The sequence below is a fragment of the Pelmatolapia mariae genome, linkage group LG18 (assembly GCF_036321145.2).
Source record: "Pelmatolapia mariae isolate MD_Pm_ZW linkage group LG18, Pm_UMD_F_2, whole genome shotgun sequence".
NCBI lineage: Eukaryota > Metazoa > Chordata > Actinopteri > Cichliformes > Cichlidae > Pelmatolapia > Pelmatolapia mariae.
Window position 1 is genome coordinate 25,865,375 of NC_086243.1, and position 19,893 is coordinate 25,885,267.

Genomic DNA, 19,893 nt, shown 5'->3' on the forward strand with positions numbered 1-19,893 from the left:
CTTGCTCTGTGACTATATGTGATTGAAAACTGATTTTCAAATCATTTGTTAAAAACAGAAAGTGCTGAATAGGATGAATTTAATATGGGGAGTTTACCTGATAATTACCATGAAAAAAATGGGTTTTTTTCAGGCTTTATTCCCTTTTGTGTTTTATATTTTGTAAATTCCAAAGATCAGCGACAAATATCACTCATGTACAGTGCTACCTTAGGTCTTCTTCTTCTTTCGGCTGATCAACAGCAGATCATCTGCCTACATCTCACCCTTGCATCCTCTTCTGTGACTACAGTAATGAATCTTCTTTCTGTTTGACTTCTATCTGACAACTCTATTTTTTACATCCTTTACCTAACATGCCTACTATCTACACCTCCAAACCATCTCAAACTGAGCTGTCCGTCTGATGTACTGATTTCTTATCCTATCCATCCTGGTCACGCCCACAGAAAATCTTAGCATCTTCAGCACTGCCAGCTTGGCCTCCTGTCATGCCTATCAGCACCATATCTACTAACAAATATTTACCAGCAAGTTTTAATCAATGTTCAAATTCATAGCAACAAATGTGCTGTAAATATTTGTCAGTAAGAACAATGCTCTAATTAAGAAGTCATTCATTACTGGTATTCTGTTTGTCAATAAATTTTTGCAAAAGTGGCAAACTCTGGAGCTGAAAAAAGAGCCAACGCCTAAGTGATTCCACACAACTGTGAAAAGTAAAAAAAATAATAATAAAAAAAAATGTATGCATTAATATAGCTTGGCAGATGTTTATGGCTTTTTTTCTCTAATATACAATTCAATAGCTTTTTTGAAAGTTGGAGAACAACAAGAATGCTCATACTGGGTTACACTCTTTGTCTTCAGAACTGCTTTAATTCTTTGAGGCGTAGATTCAACAAGGTGCTGGAGACATTCATCAGAGATCTTTACATGACAGCATCACACAGTCAAAGCAGATTTACTGGCCACACATCCTTGATTTGAATACACATCCCAAAGGTGCTCTATTTGATTGAGATGTAGTATGTACTGGGCTTGTGCACAGCCAGTGTATTTATTCAAACATAAAATATGTCAGTCTCATTTTATATTAGGCTGTAACATTTTTTAGAGGCACGTAGAGAGAGACAGAGCTACTTTAGACTTTTTTGTTTCTTTTATCTGTTTTTCTTTTTTTCGCTTCATCCCTTATAATTACCACTGTGCGTGTCCCTGAGCCACGGTAATGGTACATGCTGCAGCACCATCTGGCCCTGGAGAGCACATCCTCCTGCAAATATGTTCCAGAGGTCAAACGCTCCGCAAGAACAAATTTGCAAACACCAAATTGAAAAGATTCCAGTTGTGTCATTGACCTTGTGCAGTTAGAACTGTGCACATAACAGAAAACGCTAATGTGCACCAGCTGCCAGGAAAACAACAAAAAAATGAAGGCAGGAAAAAAATCAGGTAAGCATGGGGTCAGACTGGAATTTAATTGAGTTCTTGCACAGTGAAGGTAAGCGAAGTGATAATGGCAGATTGTTTCTCTCTCCTCAGGGTAAGGTAGACTGAAAAAGTTATTTTCTACATTTACCCAACGGCTCATTAGTTTCTCTGTTGTTGTAAGCTTGTGCAAATTACATCATGTCCATTACTTCCATTGCTCAGAAAGCAAGCTCCCTGTATGGCTCCACCCAGCACTTCAGAGAAATGAATGGGCTGTGGAGCTTGCAGCTATTTAGTTATTAGTTAATACATCAGCCGTGTCATTGTACTGTCTACGGATTTCATAAAGAAGACTGAAGAGCATGCCGAGCTGATGTGGTCAGCTCTGAATATGGATTCCTGGCACCTTAGTTTATTATTTGATGTGATGTAACTCATATTTGTTTGTGACAAAGCACAATGGGGAGGTAAATTAATGTGTGTGTGTGTGTGTGTGTGTGTGATTAGAAGGGACAATGCTTAATGCTAAGTAATCTTAGAACAGAAAACTAACTCTCCTAGTTGCACTGGTCCAGAGCTCTTCCCGGCAGGTAGGTTGTTCCAAGTGTCACAGAGAACTTGCCACAGGTCACGAGTGTTTATTGGTGACATGACTGCTGACAGAAGTAACAGGATAAATCTTAAGCATATAGGGCAATACTCTCTGTCCACAGTCCAAACGGATAATGAGCCAAAAACAACTCCGTCGTTTCTCAATGCAAAGAAATGGGACATCCTTCAATGACCAAGTCAGTCATGTGATCAAAATCCAGAAGAGCATGCTTTTCAGATAGTGAATACAAAATTGAATACAGAAAGACAAACAATCAAGCAGCAACTGAAGAGGGCTGCAGCAAAGGCCTGCAGAGCATCTCAAAGGAGGGAACAGCATTTGGCGATATCTGCAGGTTTTGGACTTAACTGCAAAGGTTTTCAATCCAAGAACTCAAAACAACCGTTATATTTAAAATTGCCCGAGTTTCTCTAATTACTTCTGAGCATCTGAAAACTATTTATAGGGACTATGTATAAAAATGTCTATCTGTATTTCCTAAAAAGTTTAAACAATACTTTTGTTAAACTCCTTGAATTTTCTCCCGTGTTTCAAAATGTTGAGCCAGAAAGTCAACCATCATTTCCAGGAAGAGAACACGGTTAAAATAACCCAATCTAGGCAAATAGGAGGTGTGATGGGTGGTGAATTATAAATGTGTTGGTTCAGCCAAAAAGTGCACAATGCCCAGTGTCCTCCCACAAGTGCCTCAGGACATTACAATAGAACTAGAACCTTATGGTAATGATAGAGACTATAGATGTGCTCTTGGCATGGTCACGGTTGGATCCTCATTAAAGTCTCCTGTTTGTTCTCTGAGTTGCAGTTGGTCTCTGTGCACATTTGTACATCCAATAAGTCAGAACAGGACTTCTAAGCCATGAGGGAAAAGTTGTAAAAGTAGTGCTGGAAGCACAACACTGAATGATTTTTATAATCTCAAAAATCTCATTTGGAATATGCACTAATGTGACCAACTGACTTCTACAGGGCTCGGGACGGCGTTGCTGACACAGACACCGGTCAGCTCAAGCAGACAACAACTCAAACTGTCAGTTAATTAAACTAAAGCCAGAGGGAGCATAACAACAACATCCAAACATACTTTTCTGTGCTGTGGCTTGGCGTCCTCCTGGACACTACATGACTCTTTGATTAAACTTATGTAAATGTGCTATTCAAACACACCGTATCCACCAGCACGTACGTGAGCTGAAAACATTGAGCATCACGGCTCAATCGATTCATATTTAAAAAGAAAATACACTTTCTTTCTTTTTTTAAAGAACTAAGACTTCACTCCTATTGGTAGCAGGGCTTGAGAGGCCACGCTACCCCTGATGCCTTCATGTTATGTTTACAGTGTACTGAACAGTTTTGAAGAACAGGTAATTTCCTGAATGTGTGTGTTCAGTGGTAATGTTTTTCTGTGGATGCCAAGTTTTTTCCATTTCCCCCATGTTGTTACTGTAGGTTTAAGCTACAATAATTTACAATAAATTCCTGCTTTTCATCTTGGTTGTTTTTTTTTTCTATATTTAACCAAAAATCTATATTTAACTAAATCTCTTTTCTGATGTTCACAAAATGATTTGAGTTGCATTATTATAAGCGTCAATTCTAATTAAATTGCCACAAGCTCAAATGAAGAAGACTGTGAATGAATAAACTGCAACTGCAACACACTCATTAAAACATTAGTTAATGTACCAAATAAATAAAATCAAGTAAAAAGAAAGCAAAAAATGATGCATACTTTACTTTGGAAAGCATATCTAATATTAAAAATTAAGATGGACTCACTGGCAATTAGTTACACCTTGATAGTGATTCCCTTTCGTCTTCAGATCTGCCTTAATTCTTCATAGATTCAAGAAGGTGCTGTAGAGTTTGGTCCACGGTGACATGTCAGCATCACATAATTGTTTCAGATTGGTCTGCTGCACATCCATGATGTGAATCTCCTGTTCCACCACATTTCAAAGGTGCTCTATTTGATTGTGATCTGGTGGCTCTGGAGGCCATTTGAGTACTGGGAATGCATTCATGTTCAAAAGAACCCTATTTGTTATTACAACGATCAGCCGCAACATTAAAACAGGTGAAATTAATAACATTGATCATCTTGTCAACAATGTAATGTTCTGCTTAAAAACCCTGCATCGTGATCTTGATGTGGATGTTGATTTATAGTACTGCCTCGGATGTCAGACAGCCTACACTGTCGTTGGTGGTGATTGTTTTGCCATCTGTAAGCATGTGCTTGTCTGTCTCTATTGCTAAAACTGACCTCATCATAGTGGATTTAGGGTTTATAAATCTTAAACTATAAGAATGAGAAAAACTGGATGTTTACACTGGCAGAATACAAACTAGTGCATTAGCGTATTGAGCAAGTTGGCTGCAATTACAGCCTATTACAGTGAGTTTCAGGGTAGCTTATCCTTATGCTAATCAATATGCTATATTTACACTGAATATTGTTACCAAACAAAGCTATGGATTAGCTTAGTGTCCAAAGAGCAAGTACCAGACATTAGATCTGGAGACTGTGAAGGCCATCTGAATATACTAAACATGTTGTCATGTTAACCCCCCCCCCCCCAGTTATTTGATGATCTGAGCTTTTTCTGACACAACGATCCCCCACATCATTAAACAACAACCACAGGCCTGAACTGTTGATTAAAATAGGATGAATTGATGCTTTCATGTTGTTTACACCAAAATCGGGCTCTACCATCCAAATGTTGCAGCAGAAATTGGGACTCATCAGACCAGACCCATCAAACATTTTTTCTAATCTTCCATTGTCCAATTTTGGTGAGCTGATTACAATGTAGCCTCAGTTTCTTGATCTTAGCAGAGAGGAGTCACACCCAATGTGGTCTTCTGCTGCTGTAGCTCTTCTGCTTCAAGGTTTTCTTGGTTGTAATGAGTGGTTATTTCAGTTACTGGTGACTTCCTGTCAGTAAACCCAGTAATGCATTGAGTTGCTGCCATGTAATTGGCTGACTAGATATTTGCATTAATGAGGAGTTGAGCAGGTGGTTCTGAATTTGTCAATGTAGTATTTAGGTTACAGAGAGGAGAAAGAAAAACTCTTGTTTGTTTTCAGTCAGGATATTTCATTTTGCGTGCTTAAAGTTCAGCTGTTCTTGTTTCTAAAGTAACAAAAGTGCATTACCATACTGCTGCAGTGGCCTTTTAATTTTCTGTCTTGATTCTTTATTCATTACTGTGGCATAAAAAGCACAAGTGTAGGCATTATTATTTCAAACTTATGATCATTTATGCAGAGGTTACATAAAAACCAAAAACTCCCAGGAAGTGTCTGGACTCAGCACATCTCTGCTCCTCTACTGACGTTTTAAAATTCTCATGAGACACCAGATTTAAGATGACAGCTCAGCCGGCGCTCCATTCATATAACATGAACACATTTCACCAGTCGTCTTATATTCTTATCCTCCTTACTCGGCTTTGTTATAAAAAGAAATTAATCATATAAAAGGAGTTTTACGGTTTTCTTTAATCCCCACAGTGAATAAAAGACAGAGGACACACTTCACATTGGTAAAAATAAGAACATTCACAATATATCTAATTTTAGCTAATATGCAGACAGCAAATGACAGAAGTAACACATATAATCACTATTATTATTATTTTTAACGAAATGTACAATTCAATAACCTGCAAAAATCCATGCAGCATTTGGATGTTATTTCACCACTGATTAAAAAAAAAGGTGTGTTAGCTGTGTTAGCAAAACCACTTTTTTTTCATCATAGTGTCATTTTACATTCTATGCAACTTAAACACGCAAAGTTACACACTTCACAAGGACACTTAACCTGGACACGAAAAACAAACGTGTCAGGACACAAAATAACTGTAAGACATGCACAGAGGAAAGGAGATGACATAATTATGAATGTCATAATAAACTTTTCAATGTAAAAAAAGCACTTCAAGAGTTTGAAATGGCAACAAGTACGATAATTAGGAGGGAATAAATAATGTGCTACATAAAGAACTGAAGACAATCAAAAGTTTTGTCAAATTGTAACTAAATTCCAAACTGTAATTACTTTGACTATCACAGCAGGACACCCAGAAAAAATAATGAGTGTATTTTAAAACTGTGACGAATAATGAAATTCACGTCTTTGTTCTGCAAATGTCGAGACTCAAATGTTTTAATCAGGACTTCGGTTTGCTTTTAACTTCAACATTTGCCCCTAATTTTTATTTACACCGATCAGCCACAACATTAAAAACACTGACAGGTGAAATTAATTACACTTATCATCTTGTCAACAACGCAGTGTTCCGCTTAGAAAACTTACATCGCGTCGTACGCCATAGTTAGCGATACATTGTCATTTATAGGCATGTGCTAGTGTGTCTGCATTGCTCTTCCCTGTAAAACTGACCTGGTCATGTAGGACTAGTGCTAATAAATTCTAAGCTGGGAAAGCAAGAGTAGGGGTACCTACTCGAGACAAAAACTGCCCAGAAACAGATCAAAGAACATAAAAATGAGCCCAATGTGGTGATCCAGCCCCCAAACTTCTGCAGCATGTGTTAGATGCCCTACAACACACCCAGTCTACCGGATGACCTATGCATATGATCAGAGGTATTTTTGCTACAGAAAGGGGGACGGCTCAATATTTAGCAGCCAGTCTAAATGTTGTAGCTGATCTGTGTTTTCATTCGAGTGCAGACTTTTCTTCGGATTTAAAGACAATTTATACTTTTTCAAATTAAACAGCACTGCTCAGAACATGACTTGAGGTCATTTAAGGGATACTTTAAGGTCTGGATGAGAACAAAAGGGGTAAAATAGTTCAAAATTTTAGGACACAAAAAAATAGTTGAGTAAATCAATTCCATTCTCATATCTGTACAGTAAATATGAAGCTTCAGGCCCCCGACTTAAAGCTGCAAACAAGGGAAAACCACTTCATAGCTGGCCAGCTAGTAATGATTATGTAAAAGAGCAAAGTATTTGTAAACAAATAAGATATAAAACATTTTAATAGGAGAAGTTGAGAGATGCTATTAGGTGGATTTTTTTTACCTTTTATGACCCATTTTCATTTTTTATTCTAAGCTAACCTACTGTAACCTGTTGCTGGCTGTATATTTAGCTGGCAGATATGAATGCTCATATTTTCTTTAAAAAACAAACAAAAAAAGCTCTTGCATTTGAAAAAAAGAACTTCTGGAAATAAAGCTACCTAATTATTTGCCTGCATCTCAGCCCAGTCTTTTATTCAGTCCCCTTCCTGCGAGCCACAGATGATTCATGAGAGCCCATAAGAGGATGTATTCTTCATAATATACTGTATAATGCATCCTTGGGTTTTCATCCAGTGTGCTCCAGCTGAGAACAATGCAGTGTCTGTTGCTCAGGAAATAACCAACTACGTGGCCTGCAGCAGCAGAAAAAAAATGACTGCACAAAAACGAGTGCATCAACAAAAAAACAAACAAACAAACAAACAAAAAAGGCATCAATGCTTAAATTAAAAACATGCCACAAAAGGAGGATTGGAGATAAACAGAAAAAAACAGCACTCTTCTTCCACTTGTGAGTAAACAAACAAAAAAGCCTTCAAATAATTCATCAAAAAACCCTAAAAACACGTCAAACGTGTCTAACAGCAAGTCTCAGTTCCTTATATTGATGTGAAGCACTTTACAATGTGGGTTGAAAACTACAGCAGAAATGCAACTGCCTGTTGGAGAGCTGCCAGATGACTGCACAATCACGTGCTGAGCGAGATGTATAAAACATGTATGTTAAATGTTTAACATGCATGGCCTACTGTACCTATCCACGCTTCAGTGTCTACGGCTGTTTTTTCCCCACGGGAAGGGGAAGAAGTATGATTTCCAACTCTGCCGGCCCAGATTTCATTTTCATGCTCTAATACTTCACGTACATGTGGAGGACACTTTGATCCACTGCTACCCGTCGTGCTGGGATTCCAAACACCTCTTGAACACGCGCCATCCCCGAGGAAATCTGACCGCTGACCCCGCCTGTGTTACGGCCGTCTCCTATCCGCTGAGCTACACCGGGAGGAATTTAAAGCAGCGCGGCTTTACATTTTGCCGATGCTCTCATCAGCTGGGCTGACTTATAACGAGTGACAAGGTGACAACAGTTTTGAGTAGACATGCAGAGCTTTCGCTGTGCTCTCTTGGACTGAAACATACTGTTGTTTTCAAAAGTGCATCAGATACACAAGAACGCAGAAAGCTTGATTTTACTGATGCGCTAAAACTGCCCTAAAATTGACAATAAAATCCACATGCCAGCTTTTTCCACAGCTTTCAATCACAGAAGACTGTCTTCATCAGGGGAAGGCTTTGCTCAGCTGTCATACAGATCAAGCTGTCGAAGTGTAATCTCAATAGGATTTCTTATAAGCCTGCAAGAAAGTTCTGTCTAGACCATGGAAATAATGGTTAGACCCCATTACTGTAAGTTTCGTTCAAAACTTAAACTACTTTGTTAGTTTTTGATTGATTTTGATTTTAGGGATTCAAATAAATAAGCTTGAACACAAAAAATTGTAACAAAAAGCAGTTTTCACGCATGGACTGCTGCACAGAACCTTTCTAGGACTAACCCAACAAAGGTGGAGGTGAGACTGCAAATGTCTAATGCAATTAAATCAGGCATTAGCTGGTCTTTAACCTGCCAGCTCACTTGTACAAAGGCTGTATGACGTGTGCCAATGTGAGAGCAGAGCATCTAATATTACATGCAGTGAGTGCATAGTGTGTAATGCCTCCAGGAAGTCGTATTTAGGCAGCTCCCTCACCTAAACCACACAGAGTATTTCCAGGATGGCGAATGCATCTAAAACGGACTATTTCCTGCTGTGCGATACATATGAGGAAAGACAACTGTGGAAAATATCCCAACCTGATTCTCACAAAATTGTCCAAAGTGCATGTGTGAAAACGGCTTCAGGCAAACAACACTGACAGAGAGAGTTTAGAAAACTGTTACAAAGTAAACTGTTAGAGGTGGAGTCTGAAAGTCCTTTAGTGTACCTCTTCAAAGTAGAAAACTCTGAAAAAAGAAAAACCTTTAAAAGTACTTTGTGGAGTTTGTGACCTCTAATATTGCTCTGAATGTTTGTTTGTTTCTTTTTTTCTACGAGTGGCTCCACATTTTGTTTGTCACAAAATGGGGCTATGAGAGTGTTTTTAGAGTAGGGAGTCCATTCATTGTAGCTGTTAAACCTCAAGGATACGCACAATGACTTCTGAATGTAAATCTAACTGTTCTTTATTGATTAAACAAAAACTCCACAAGGTGCCTTTAAGCTTGAGGTGCATCCAATACCTTTGTTTTTCAAGGTCTCCAGCTACATCTTATGGGCCTTAAAAGCAGCTTAGATGTTGGGGGGGGGGATGCTATAAGGCCAACAAGTTAAGATCAAAAATGCGTTTTTTATATGGTCATTGCATCGTTACAGTTGTTTTTCCTACTTACTATCTGAATACATGTATGCAAGTTATAGCTGCCTTGAGGTTTTAGCAACATTAAGCGCCTTCTTAATCGTTCCTGTGCCATCAGCAAGTACATTCAGACACCTATGTTCTATGTTTTTACGGGTCTAGAAGGGTTCTCACACAAGATTACTAGGTTACAAATAACTTGCACAGAATCTGAAGCACTGAATTTCAATGTGTAGGTGGTACCTGGTTTCAAATGAAATGCAGTGAGTGCAGAGTTGCCGAAACTCTGCTGATATGTAAAAATATGACTTTTCACCCCCAAACCCCCATTTTTCTTATAAGTGAAAGTATTAGAAAAAGCTACAAATGGACCTTAAAAAAATCTAATGGATTTCATGCTTATGTTCAGTCAAGTTTTAACCTGTAAATTTGACCTGCAAATCACCACATCAGTGCTCACAGACAAACAGCATAGCCTCCGTGTGTTGTTAAGCATTGATTTGCAGCAATTCTGAGACTCTGGATCTCAGCTGCAATCACCAGGGATTGTTTGCATCGAGCAGTCTGTATTTGAAGTCTTTGAGTCGTTCCAGTCCTCCCCTCTGGGCCACCGCTCTGGCCAGGACACTAATCACAGCCTCAGGAGGGGCAGTCGTGGTCACATCCACAGCTACCAGCCAGCATACACACCTCACCACTTCACTGATTATTCTTCACCGTCCTGGAACAGATGGATTCAAATGTAATGGCCCAAGCCAAGAGACACGCACGCTCCATCCAGAGACAAATGGGAAGATGCGTTCACGCAGCGAAGCTTTACACAAAGAGGCACAAAGCTGGATGAGAGTACGAGAGAGAGCATCTTCCTTTGTGTCTATACGATGAACTGCAGAGTATGTTGCAGGCACAATGATAACAGAATACAATTAACTTCAAATGGTTTCGCTGCACATATAAATCTCTCTCTCCGCAGGGTCACAAATGACTTAACTCCTTCCGTAAAGACGAAGCTTCTAATTGCACATTGTTCTGTGCGCTGTGATACTCACACTGTCGATTGGCACACTGTTCAACAGAATTAACAATTTATCTCCGCGGGAATACATTAGCAAACTATCAGGACATCAGGCCAACACCACAACATGTGTCTTAATCGTCAATTTCACAGCATTATAAAAAGAAAAAAAAATAACATAAAGAGGACATCTTTGAGTTGCGTGTATGACCACACAGAAGCAAAAAAGCTGATTTACATCTCCACCTCTTGTTTACCTTCAAGTTTGACTGCAATCTGCTAGTGCTGTCTTTTTCTCGTGACCTTGTTTTGAAGTGTCTTTGAACAGAACAGAGTAAAATTGAATCTGACAGAGCATCTGCCTTCACTACTCGCTCAGTCAGAGATGAAGGCCTGAATGATACTCGTTATAGATTAATTACAGCCTGACAGAAGACAGACACGCAGAGGAAACAAAGCGGACGAGCTCGTCAGACGTCCAAGCTGATGCGACTCGCCTCCACGGCAGCAGCTAAGCGCTTCTTCTGCTACAGCCTTGAGAGAAAATGTAAATTCGGCCTCTGTGATGTGTAGAAAATACGGACATCTGAGCCACTGAGGTCACTGCGAGTTGACGGACGCTTGTTTCTTCTCCTTTTTTTAAAGTTCAAACCATCCTTCGCTAGACTCACAGAGCAGCGAGCGGATCGATTAGTCAGTGCAGAGCAGCAGGCCTCAGCTCTAAAATTCAGGAGAGGGCTTTAAATTCAAAAAAGCAGGAGATGTGTCATTGCTGTTCACGTTGGTCAAACTTTTATGTAATTTTTTTTCTTTTTTTTGTATGAGGCTCCATGTGTACCCAACCAGGACTTTAAAAACAACCTTTATTAATAGATATGTAGTGGAATTTGGGCAAAAATGGCTGTGTGTTGGTTAGTGTAACTGCAGAGATTCATTTTGTCTCTGTGGACGATAGTTATGATGATGATGATGATAATGATGCTTCCATGCTGCTTCAGCCAGGGTCACGACAGCTGCCACGGTGGGTTGAAGAACTTGATGGCATGAGACTTTGCCCACTTGGCAAAAACGGACTTCTCCGTGATGAAACGGTGTCCTCCATATGGGGCACTCTCATGCAGGAGATACTCAGCACACTCGTCTCGGCTGCCCGCCTCGTAATAATGGTAGGGAACTTTTTTGTAATCCTCTGTCCTAAAAAGAAGAAGAAGAAGAAGAAGATTATTTACACATTGTTTTAAAAAAACTTTCGTCTACAATTGTTTGGGAGTGGCACTATACCTCCTCTGCACATGTACAGACCACCTCTGCTATACCTCCCTGACTTTGTCTCCAAACGGCTCAACCTGAGCTGTCTGTCTAATAAACTCATTTCTAATTTTGTCTATCCTGGTCACTGTGGTGGGGCGTGGTCTGCCGTGCCGTGCAGGGAGGGCGGACGCACCTGCACGGCATCCGTAGTCACGCCCGCTGGGTTAAAACACGGGACTCAGGTGTGTGTGGAGGGTTGTTGTGGTGAGAAGGGCAATAAAAATGGCTCTGAATGATGATCTGTGGTCCCGCCGTGCCTTATTCTTGCCACATTGGGCTCCTCTTCCTCCGGCCGGCGCAGACCCTCGCGCGCCTCGTCCGCCGCCTCCGGTTGGAGCGCCGCTCCCGGCTGAAGCAGCCCTTCCCGCAGCGGCTCCTCTACCTCCAGCAGGTGTAGACCCTCGCGTGCCTCGTCCGCCGCCTTCGACTGGAGCGGCTCCTCCACCGCTCCCGGAAGGAGCAGCCCTTCACCCGGCTGCTCTTCCTCCTCCGGCCGGAGCGGACCGCTGCGCCCCTCGCCACCGTCGGGACACCCCTGTGGGGGTGGCGCCCAGGCCCAGAGCAGCGCCGCCAGATCCCCAATCCTTTTCAGGTGGCGCTCAGACTGGCCCCGCAGCTCTTCCTGCTGGCGACGCACCTCCGCCGCCTGCTCCCGCTGGGCAGCCGCCATTTCGGCCACCCTCTGGGCCAGCTCCTCCCTTCCCTGGCTCCGATAAGGACCCGCCGTGCCGCCTCCTGGGTTTCGGCACCAATGTGGCAAGAATAAGGCACGGCGGGACCACAGATCATCATTCAGAGCCATCTTTATTGCACTTCTCACCACAACAACCCCCCACACACACCTGAGTCCCGTGTTTTAACCCAGCGGGCGTGACTACGGATGCCGTGCAGGTGCGTCCGCCCTCCCTGCACGGCACGGCAGACCACGCCCCACCACAGTCACACTCAGTGAAAACCATAACATCTTTAACTTTGCCACCTCCAGCTTCGCCTTCTGTCTTTTTGTTAGTGCCACTGTCTCCAAACCATAGCAGTTCTCACTACAGTCTTTTCTTTCAGTCACAAATTACCCCTGACACTCATCTTCATCCGCTCCACCCTGTCTGCACTCTCTTCTTTGCCTATCTTGTCCAGTGTCCATTGGTTCAGATGGTTAACCTCAAATATTTAAACTCATCTACTTTCACTACCTCTACTCCTTGCAGCTCCACCTTTACACCCGTCTCCCTGCCATTCACAAATATGTATTCTGTCTTGCTTCTACTGACTTTCATTCCTCTTCTCTACAGAGCGTACCTCCACTGCTCCAGGCTCTCTTCTATCTCCTTCCTACTTTCACTACAGATCACAATGTCTTCTGTGCACTGAATAGTCCAGAGACTCCAGTCAACCTGCCCATCACCAAGCAAGAAAATGCTCAGAGCCAATGTAATTCCACCTTGAACCGTTATGTCACTCCTACTGTGAGCCTTACCACTGTCTTGCTGTCCTCATACATGCGCTGCATCACCCTTCAATACTTCTCTGCCACTCCTGACTTCCTCATGCAGTACCACAGTTCCTACAAAGGCATGGTGCAGCTTCTGACCCTCTCTGTACTTCTCCATTAACACTCTCAAAGCAAATATCACATTTATAGTGCTCTTTTTCGGCATGAAGCCATGCTGCTGCTCACTGATCGTCAGCTGTTTTCTCAGTCTAGCTTCAACAACTCTTTCCTATATCATCATGATATGGGTTATCAGCTTTATACCTCTGTAGTTACTACAGCTCTGCACATGACACTTGCTGTTGAAAATCAGTACCAATACACTTCTCTGTTCTTCAGGCATTCTCCAACAGTCTGGTTAAAAAGTCCACTGCCTTCTCTCCTAGACATCTCCATACCCTCCACAGGTATGTCACACCCATATCAGCTGCATTTCCACTCTTCACATCTGCCCTCACTTCCTCCTTCCTAATTCTCAGCACTTCCTGATTGACCAATTTTCCTCTTCTTGCTCTCATTTTCTTCATTCATGAGCTCCTCAAAGCACTCATTCCATTTTCTCAGTACACCCTCTTCACTTGGGGATGGCACTGCATATGTGGGAAAAAAGCTATTAAAAAAAATTCAGCCCACTCCTCATCTGTGTCTGAGATCAGCTTGAGGCTACATTAGCCACCACACATATTACATTGGAATTTCCAACTGACCTGTCAGTGGTTCAGTTGCACTGCGAGTACTGTGGGTGGTAGGTTTTGACAAGGAAGAAGAATGAGTGTGTTAAAAAAACATGATATCTCTAGTTCTGCTGTATCAATTCTGATGTTGGAGAAATGCACCGACATAGCATACAAAAGTCTAACAAAAGTGTATACTGTGGTAGTATAGTCATAAAAATTGAGTAAACTAACTGCACTGTAGCCAGGTAACCTTACCTTTATGAACATTTATGAAACTGAAAAAGACACCGGGTGTGTCAACGTGTGTATCAATTATTTGGAACTGAAATACTGACATCTTGTTATTAATATGAAAATGCTTGTGGTCCTAATCTTGCTTTTCAATTTAACTGATGTATTGATGGGACATGTTCAGCTTCGTGTAACGTCAATCTGCCTGCCTTTGAATTATCCATTAAGTACAAATCTTTTTGTTTACTTTTTTACACTTTGGTAACAGATTGTTCACCTCTGTACACCTTTGAATGTTGATTTAACCCTAACCTGAGAATAATGTTCCTCAATGTAAAATCTGGAGAAATCTATTGGATGCTCATGATCTTTGGACCCTCACAGCCGAGCATTAAAAACAGGCATGATTCTGTCCCATATCTCATACATAAATTTTAGTCCAGAGCACGAGATGTTCATGTTTTCCAAAAATTCATCTGACCCCAGAGCAGTTTTCCACTTTTATGTTTTTTGACTCCAAGAGGAAAAGGAGTATTTGGCTTGTTATCAGTGTTCAGTTCAAAAGTCTGATGTTATGGGAGTACATCACAGTCTGTAGACTTGGTGGCTTATACACCTGAAAACACACCATTAATGCTGAAAGGTACATACAGGTACATACTGCTTGCAGTCCAGATATCTCACCAATTGAAAACATTTGGAGCATCATGAAACAAAAAACATGACAAATGCAACCCTTGACTTTTAAGCAGCCAAGAATGGGACAACATTCCTCTCCCAGAATTTGAACACTTAATATGTTCTCTATTGTGAGTAAAACATGGGTTCATGGGTTTGTAAATCATTACATTCTGTTTTTCATTTTATACAGTGTCCCAGCTGTTTGGGAATTGGGTTTGTACATATGCTAAGCTATTTTATTTATCCAGGTGTACACATGTTTGTCAGGGAACATTTTTAATTTGCTATGGCAGACAGTGATGACAGCCTGCTCCTGTTTCAACATGGCAAATCCCACAGGCACAAATCGAGGTGAGTAAAGAAAAGGTTTTGGTTTTAGAAAAACAGCAGCCCATCCAACACTTTTGGGATGAATTGGAATAGGATCTCCAGGCCAGAGTTCATCACTCTACATCCTGTTAATGCTGTCGTGTATAAATAGGAGCAAATCCCTGCCTAAAGTCTCAAAAATTGTGAAAAAGCTGCTCTGCAAAGTAGAGACTGTTATAGTAGTAGAATATTTGTCTATTGTCTATCCATCCAGTTATCCAGCCAGCTTTTTAACTGCTTATCCAACTAAGGTAATAGCTCACAAACCTATCCCAGCTCTCACAGATACAAGGTACATCCTGGACAGGTCGCTAGTTCATCGCTGGGCTAACTCAGAGAGACAAGCATTCACAGCTAGGACCAATTTAGATTCATCACTTAACATAACATGCATGTGTGTAACCATAGCACCCCGAGAAAATGTGTTTGCACTAGTCGCTCAGGTTTAAAAAAAAACATATTGGTATTTATTTTTCTACTGCATATCAAATTAAAACCATGACTGATGTTTGAGTATTTACATATTGTTAAATATATACATATTGATGAATATATATTGTTAAAATTTTCAATCTTCTCTTTCTCACAGTTAAGAATATATTTAGCGTTCTTGGTTTTGGCTTAAAAGAAATAAAAATCTTAAGTAAGAAAACAAATTAATAAATTATTAAACCATTAAAACGAAGCTCCTTTGAGACGGTGTTCAGTAATTCGAGCTGATTCTGCCGCGAGCAAAGGCTTCTACTCGGCAGGTCTACCTTATTTGAAAAAAGGGGCTGCTGTCGGCACCCACATTTATTCAATAAATAGTCTTTTAACTAAACTCTGATTTACATCACAACAGATTCACTTCTATTCTGAGACAAAGTAAATCTGAAAACATGCAGCAAGCTCAGTAATGTACAGTAATGGATTTCACGATGCGTCACTCGGTTTAGAGTTTGCATTCAAAAGAAGGGATCAATAAAAACAGAAGGAAGCTTGGAGCAATGGATAAGGTTCATTGTGCACTCTGCCATTGGTTTCTAATGGCGAGTGACAGCTTTATGAGAGGATGACTTGTGTAACAATTGCACTGAGAGAATGAACACAGAGAGAAGGGAAACAGCCATCACGGCAGCCAGTGGCTCCACAGCGGGAAAGCGACCGTGGCTGTCTGCCAGCTTACAGTAATACAAAGCCCAATCACTGCCTCTCCTCTGTGTCACACAGTGAGCACCAGTGTTGACAAATAAATTCAATTTCACCCTCTCTGCAGCACCTGTTGAAGCACCACTGCCACAGAACCACTGGGGTCAATCCTAACTAAAACCATGAATATTGCCACACAAAAGTTTCCTTCTCCTTGTTGTTCTGGAGCATCCAGCTGACAAAAGCACTTTGCGTGACTCTAAACTGTCAATTCAGAAACTTGGTGAAACACAATATACTCCTGTCCTATGCGGGATGGAGGGAAATAAATGAGAGACAGTCAGGGAGAGAAGACTGGCCCTTAACTGCCTCACTGAATCATAAAATCCTCCGTGCTGGTTGAATTATCGCTTCGCTCTGCCATGTGTCTTTATTTCAGCTCCTGCTGTGCACGGGGAGCACAGAGAGGATAAAAGGCAGGATTTTCAGTGTGCATTAGGTAAAAGTGTTTGATTTGGGGGATAGAGAGAGCTCAGGTAGAGCTGCGAGAGGAGGCGAGATCATCAAGGCTGAGATGACTTGAGACTGAGCAGCCATGCCCAGAGCAAGAGCATCTTGTTTGTCATCCCTCCCATGGCCTCGCAGTCAGACAGTAATCACTCACCCCGGAGTCAGAGAGAAGACGACGGGCCCGATATACAAATAAAACTCGAAGCAGAGGAGGAATTGGGGTGCTGCAGCCCAGCCACCCGCAGCCAAAGAGAGACTGCTGCCTGCTGGGTATTCTAGGCAGGGAAACATAATGGTATTCACGGCACAGAGAACCCAATATGGATTTCAGCATAGAAACTCAGCCATTAAATCCAAACTGAGGCATTGGAAATGTAACAGGGCAGGCCGTGGTTATGGGAGGTTGTGATTGGCCGGCGCTGCGTTGAATGTGAATGGAGTTTTCAAAGTTTTGTAAGAACGCGTGCATTTTTCATGCAAGTATAGAGGAAGGAAGGTGTGGGAGCGGGTAGCGGGGAGTGTGACAGTTCATGTCTTACTTGCAATAGGTGTCATTTATCATGCCGTAGATATGGATCTCTTTGCACATGTCCATGGCGAGGATGAGCGTGAACCAGCCCGTGCTGAGGTAGGAGCCGGACTGGATCCTGCAACACACAAAGATAATGCACTGTAATATTCATTTGCATAAAAATCCTAATCATTTGCATTGAAATAAAAAAACAAGCACAAAGTTTTAAGTATGCCATTTTTCAGCCCTTTGTACACTTCTCTCTTGTGTGATTGTAATTCAGCTGATCTGAGAATTATAATTATCCTAACAGATGTTCTTAGTGTAGGCTGCTCTGGATCTGAGCCTCAGCTCAAATGTATATATATCTACAGAACAGCAAGAAAGCTGGCAGATGCATAACCATATGTCAAGTTTCACATGAGAAATGTTTCTAATTTTAGAGACCAAATAAATATTATGTACAGTGATAATTTAGGGGGTTGTAACATTCACAGTGGCTGTATATAAAAAGATTTGAAGGCTGAGAAATGCTTGATGTTGTTGATTAGCTTCATTCACAGCAGTCATCCCCTGTGAGTGAAGCAGGCCGGTCAATAACAACATGGATTATCCTTTCATCACCATCACCATCAGACCCGTAGTTTATGAGCTCTGACCCACCAAACTTGAAAAAAGAGAGCTTTGATCATTTTCAAACACAGAGGACACAGACTCAAGATTTTTTTTAAGAAACCTGATTAGTAACACCTGAAGTGGGTCATAAAATGTGCTTCCTTAGCCTCTTCCAGGCAGGGGCCCCCCCACATACCCCGAGGGCCACTCTTCTCTGCAATGCAAAACACCACCAGGAGCCTTAGACTGTGAGTAAATTAAATGCAGTGCACCGCATGACACCGATAATGATAAATGAAATGGGACATGACCACCGTGTAATGCAGCATCAATATGGAGAGGTGCAATGAAAATTCATTTAGAGCATCCAATTATACGACACCATCATTAAAATAAACAAATGAATAAATTAGGTCTGAAACTACAAATTATTTTCATTATTGTTCACTTCAGCTTATTTTTTTCTTAAAACCTGCCAGAAAACAGTGAAAGGTGTTTGTTATAGTTACGCACGTCCCGAGGAGGTGTGTTCAGACGGCTTGTTTTATTTTACCAACAACACAAAACCTTCAAGGACATTCAGTTCAATAACACATAGGACAAAGACAAGCTTAATAACGTTTAACAAAAATTAAAAGCTGGAATTTTTAATTTAAAGATGACTAAAAAGACTTATTGTTAGTTTTCACAAGTGGATATTGTGATCAAGAAAAAATCATTCCAAAAACAATAAATGTAGAGTATGACAACAGAAAGGGAGATGTAGTGGTCTTGAACACACTTCTTTACCTTCTGTAAACCATAAAAAAAGCACATAACTTAATATGACAGTTGAGTTCCTTTAACACTGGTGTGCTTTGATTCTTGGTTATATTTCTGCTGTTCTTATATATCAGTGTTATTTTTATATGTGGGATGTAACATCTGCACCTGTGATTTCTTTTTTATTGTGGTTATATTTATCCATCAGTTGCCACAAACACAAATGAATTCCCAAAAAGGTCAGTAAAGACTACTACTGCTACTGCTATGAGCTTTCATCGTGTGGGCTCAAGATTAAGTTCAGATTATTTAGTTCTGGACAAATGACTTCTTTCTATTTCTGTTTAAAGAGGCCAAAGCTGCAGAGTTATTAATGTTAGTAGATCAGTATGTGTAAAGACAGACTTAGAAAACAAACAAATATTACATCCTTTTTGAATTAATTGAATTAATTCATTAAATTGTTTGTAGGATGTTAATTAAACCCTTTTTTGTCTCCAAATTAAAATACAAACACAAAACCTGCAAACAATGCCTATTATTGAATTCAATACTTTGAAGATACTGTTTCAGGGTTAGGACCATGGACAGCACCCTTTTCCTTTAAACTTTAAAGCACACAGTGTGAACTATAGTAAAACTACTGTTGCTACATGCAAGAAGCCAGTACACAAAACTAGTCAGAAAATCTTGACAAACAGGAACTGTGCCAATTAAACTTCACAACCAAAACCAGCATTGTTCTGTAGTAAATACTGAGATAATCTTTTAAAAAGGGTTTCTTATGTGTTGCTCGTTTTCTGCAGATGATTTACAGTCTGATTTTCCATGTGAGATAAAGGTTGTATCCAAAAGCATTCACTCATTCACGCTTCTCTATTTTCTGTGTAGTGAGCTGTAGAAGATGATATAGTGAGCTCCCGAGGAAATTAATATTTTGGCCACCACTTCGGTCATTTTCTCATCATTCAGTTGCACTATAAAATAATAGATCATCTGCTAAAAAACTAAATAAATAAATAATAATATGATATTTGTAATACATAAATATTGTACAAAGCATATTCCCAGTTT

At 40.6% G+C, this 19,893-nt stretch overlaps 1 protein-coding gene across 1 annotated transcript in view; it reads right to left on the minus strand.

The window, feature by feature from the left end:
• Positions 1 to 5,250: 5,250 nt before the first annotated feature.
• st6galnac3 (ST6 (alpha-N-acetyl-neuraminyl-2,3-beta-galactosyl-1,3)-N-acetylgalactosaminide alpha-2,6-sialyltransferase 3) overlaps positions 5,251 to 19,893 on the minus strand; it is a 102,355-nt gene continuing 87,712 nt past the window's right edge. Inside the window, exons 4-5 of the mRNA XM_063461622.1 lie at positions 17,471 to 17,578; positions 5,251 to 11,726 (exon numbers count right to left, since the gene is read on the minus strand). Of these exons, the coding sequence (XP_063317692.1) occupies positions 11,537 to 11,726; positions 17,471 to 17,578 (298 nt within the window). The 3' untranslated portion in view covers positions 5,251 to 11,536. The remainder of the gene's footprint in view (positions 11,727 to 17,470; positions 17,579 to 19,893) is intronic.